A 4095-nucleotide genomic window follows, 5' to 3' on the forward strand; every position below is an offset into this window, starting at 1 on the left:
TCTCGACCTCTGCTCACTCTTCCACCTATCGGGGTGCTGGATCCCTACTACGGCGTAGGTGCTTCATTTCTTTAGGATATACTATAACCAGTGCAACGAGAATAGAGGGACTACGTGATTCGTCAAGAGGGACGAGCGTGGCGAGTTCCAAGTGCTGGAGAACTAACCCTCCACGTAGACGGGTTGGCGAAAGAATAGTTTTGTTGTTGAGGTTGGGTGGGAGTACAAACTTATCCACGGGAAGGAGTATCTCCCAGAAAAGCGCATCCATTCACGTTTTCAAGCTATTAACTGTAGGTGTCATAAGTTTATTGATTGCTTGCTGCGTAACGATTGTGTACTAATGTATGATTGTGTTTTGTGCAGCTGGTAGAAAGTTGGCATTATCAGATCGTGAAGTCGAGCGTGTTAATCGAGTGACGTACTTATGGAGGTGCCAAGGGCAGGACTTGATCCACAATTTGAAGGTAGGTCTTAACCAATCCCTACTTGCTGTTTGAGCAAGGATAAGTGATGCAATTACGCTCTCCTCTTTTTCTTGTTTTTTTTTTTGCCGTATAGATATGTGATTTTGTTTGCGCAGCTACGACGCTTTCGGTCAACAAGAAATTCAAGAAGTCATAGCGTGTTTGCTACGCGAGGTTCCTTCAGCAAGAAGACCCCCACGTGACTTTGGACACCGAAGGCATCGCTTTAACCATGCTGCAGCGAGTGATGGCCAAGCAATCGGCGGTGGCGGGCTAGAAAGAAAGTGAACGCTGCCACGAAGAGGGTCAAAGATGCGCCACATGTCATAGACTTGGCGGTGCCAACGCACTTGCCGTTGCAGAATGAGCAAGGCATACCCCGCCGAAGCGATGCAGAGTGGGTAGGGCGGATAGACTCTGATCCGCGACTGGCAGTGTCGGCGGAGTCGTTGGAAGGAAAGAGGAAGAAGGCACAAAAGGTGGTTGCCACGCAGCGCAAGGCAACGGCCGGTGCCTCAGGCTCGCAAGCCGCACCGGTGTCTGAGGATGTGGTTGATATGACAGTCGCAGCGCTGCAGCCCAAGAGGTAAAAAAACCACTCAGAAGGGGCCCCTAAATTTTATTGACTCTTGGGTATATGAGGACCTCTCGGCGCTCGACCAAAGTCCTCTCAGCAAACTTGGTGCCGCAGACCTGGAGAAGTTGGTGCTGATAGGCCAACGTGGCGGCATCGGGGGACTACGGCGACCTAAGGGATCAGGTTTGGATGTGGGCAGTCCTTTAGGTCTGGCCGCAAGCAGGGCGGTAAAGATAAGTTTAACTTGCTCGACATGGAAGAGGAAGTCATAGAGGAGCGACGCTTGCTCGCTGAAGTGACGGAATGCGATAGAAGGCACACTACGAAGGTTCTACTGCTAGAGAACAACTTGGCTAATGCCCAAGCGAAGCTAGAGAATGCAGCGAACCTGTAAGATCTGCGTAAAGAGGGCGCCCGACGAGAGGTGTCTGAATCATTGGCGCATCAGCGGACTGCGGAGAGGGACGCAGTGAGGCTAGCCTTAGCGAAGGCGGAGGACCTGCTAGAGAAGATAATGGAGGATGCGGAGGCTAAGAAAGCGCGCGCAGTTGAAGACGTCACCATAGATGGTGGAATACCTACAAGGGTATTATGTTGCGGCAGTGGGCGACATGGTGGCGCAGCTCTAGGAGCTGGAAATGATGGATCCAGCAGATTATGAGGTGCGGCTGAATGAAAAAGGCTTAGAGGCGCCACCCATGCCGCATCAGGTAGTGCCACCATTCTCGTAGTTGCCCTCTGTTGCGGACGTCGATGCGCATGAGGAAAATAGTAAGGAGGTGTAACTAACCCGCTATTAAGATATGGCAGAAAGAAATAATAGAAAAAATGCTCCAATATAAAGATCTTCATTAGTACGTAAACCAATTATATACCACCACTGATAAACACCAAAATAAGCGATATTTACCAGACCAAGAGCACCTTTCTTCTAGCTAGGGTAGAGACACGAACTTATATTAGTATACCGACCCTCCCCCTTACTCAACAGCCCCTGTCACACTCCGTGCCTTCCAAAGATGCCTAAATATTTTCTGACTCTTCTTCTACTGGTTTATCTTGTGATAATGACAGGTCTGATTCTAATCCGGAGACTCCTTCTCCTACTCCTCCCTCATAGAAGGCCAGGATGCATAGTCGTCGCAAGGCAAACCGGGACAAACAGCGAACTCAGATACTGCGCGAGCATATGATGCAGCCTGAGCAGTACGGCATAGTCCGAGCTGCGGGAGAGGAGCGAGAAGGGAGTACGTTCGAATATACGGTGCCTGGGGAAAAATGAGGCGGGCGAAATGGAAGAACTCCCTTTGTACTTGATGCGCCATCTTTAAGCGTTTTTCCTTGTATTTATCTTACTTTATCTGTAATGGGTCTTGTACCATTTTGTTGATCAATTTAATGAACTAAAGTCCTTGGGCCTTCTAAGTTTCCCGTTTCGTATGTGTTTTTTGCCATAGCCAACGTTGTGTGGTTGTGCTCTATACTTTTGGTTACACTCTCAATACTATCTTTGTTACGCGCACAATGAAAAAGTTTGCCTAATGAATTTAATTGTCGTAATGCACTAGTGTGTTCTGGCATAGTAATGATCAAGGTTTGAAAAATTTCTCATTTCATTGATAGCTTGGCCATAACCTAACATTTACAAAGATAGCTTTGGTAGTGTGCCATAAGTACTGAAAACAGTCCAAGTCCCTAAGTGTTGCGCTACGCGCAGACCTTTACTTGTAGTAGTACTTAAGCTATTCCATATTCCAAGGGTGGGCTCGTCTATCTCCGTACTTGTCTTCCAGATAGTACGTGTTGGGCGCAATGATCTCGACAACCTTATATTGTTCTTCCCATCTCGGGCATTGTGAGGTAACCTTTGTTTGAACTTTCTTTTGGAACCAGTCCCCGAGCTGAAGTGTTCTGCTCTTAACCCGAGAATTGTAGAAGTGTGCCACATGCTGCTTGTTCAGGATGTTGTGGTGGTTTGCTGCAATGCGTTTCTCTTCCAAGAGGTCTTTGTCTAGTTGCATGTTCTCCGAATTAGTCTCAGGTTCAAACAGTGTAACCCGTTGTATTGGTTGGATCACTTCAATGGGGAGTACTGCCTCTGTGCCATACATTAGACATAAGGGTATCTCGCCCGTGGTCTCTGTTTGCGTGGTTCGGATTGCCCATGATGCTTCGTCAAGTTTCTCAGGCCAAAACCCATTTGCATCATCGAACTTCTTCCTTAGGATACCTTTGATTAGTTTGTTGGCAGCCTCCACTTGCCCATTAGTTTTGGAGTGTGCGACCGAGGCAAATTTGAGTGTAGTCCCCCCTTGCTTTGCACCACGTGATTAGGAGGTCATTATTAAACTGCGTGCCATTGTCCGTGATGATGGACTCTGGCGTACCTTGCCGGTAAAAGATATTGTGTTGTAGGAAATGTTGGACTTTCTCAGTTGTTATTGCGGCCAAGGGTGCAGCTTCAATCCACTTGGAGTGATAGTCGATGCGCACACGATGACCCACTTGAACAGGCATTTTCCTTCGGGAAGTGGGCCGATCAAATCCATGCCCTAGAGGCAATTGATCCATGGGCTGACTATGTATGATAATGATTCTGAGGGTTGTCGCAGTATAGGTCCATGTATCTGACATTTGTGGCAAGATCTTGCTAACTCATGTAAATGTTAAATTCTGTCAACTCAATAGCCCACTTGCTGAGTCACCCGAGTGCTCTGGATTATGCAGTACTTGTTTGAGAGGCTGGTTTGTAAGGACGTGGATAGTGTGAGCTTGAAAGTAATGGTGCAGTCGTCTAGCTGCAACGATGAGTGCGTGGGCTAACTATTCCAGTGTCGGGTATCTTATCTCTGGACCGTTCATGGCCTTTCCGGTGTAAGAGACTGGAAGTTCTTTTGTTCCGTCCCAGCGAACTAGTGCACTGCTAACCGCGATTGTGGATACTATGAGGTAAATATATAGTGTTTCACCCGGTTGCGGGGTTGACAACAATGGTACTGCAGCGAGGTAGTCTTTTGGCCCCTGAAAGGCTTCCTGGCAGTCAGGTGTCCA

At 47.9% G+C, this 4095-nt stretch overlaps 1 protein-coding gene across 1 annotated transcript; it reads right to left on the reverse strand.

Annotated features, from left to right (window-relative positions):
* Nucleotides 1-2786: 2786 nt before the first annotated feature.
* LOC126802559 (uncharacterized) lies at nt 2787-3615 on the reverse strand. The gene is made up of 2 exons (XM_050530200.1): nt 3432-3615; nt 2787-3355 (listed from the first exon to the last, which is right to left on the reverse strand). The coding sequence occupies exons 1-2, from the start codon at nt 3613-3615 to the stop codon at nt 2787-2789; spliced, it is 753 nt and encodes a 250-aa protein (XP_050386157.1).
* Between the last annotated feature and the right edge of the window lie 480 nt (nt 3616-4095).

The sequence above is a fragment of the Argentina anserina genome, chromosome 7, assembly GCF_933775445.1.
Source record: "Argentina anserina chromosome 7, drPotAnse1.1, whole genome shotgun sequence".
Lineage (NCBI taxonomy): Eukaryota > Viridiplantae > Streptophyta > Magnoliopsida > Rosales > Rosaceae > Argentina > Argentina anserina.

Bases quoted from the DNA above. Each gene is read 5' to 3' on its own strand.
- LOC126802559 (XM_050530200.1), bottom strand. From the start codon at position 3,615: ATGGATCAATTGCCTCTAGGGCATGGATTTGATCGGCCCACTTCCCGA. The intron at 3,356-3,431 runs GTACGCCAGAGT...GTGCAAAGCAAG, and splicing joins CAATATCTTTTACCGGCAAG to GGGGGACTACACTCAAATTT.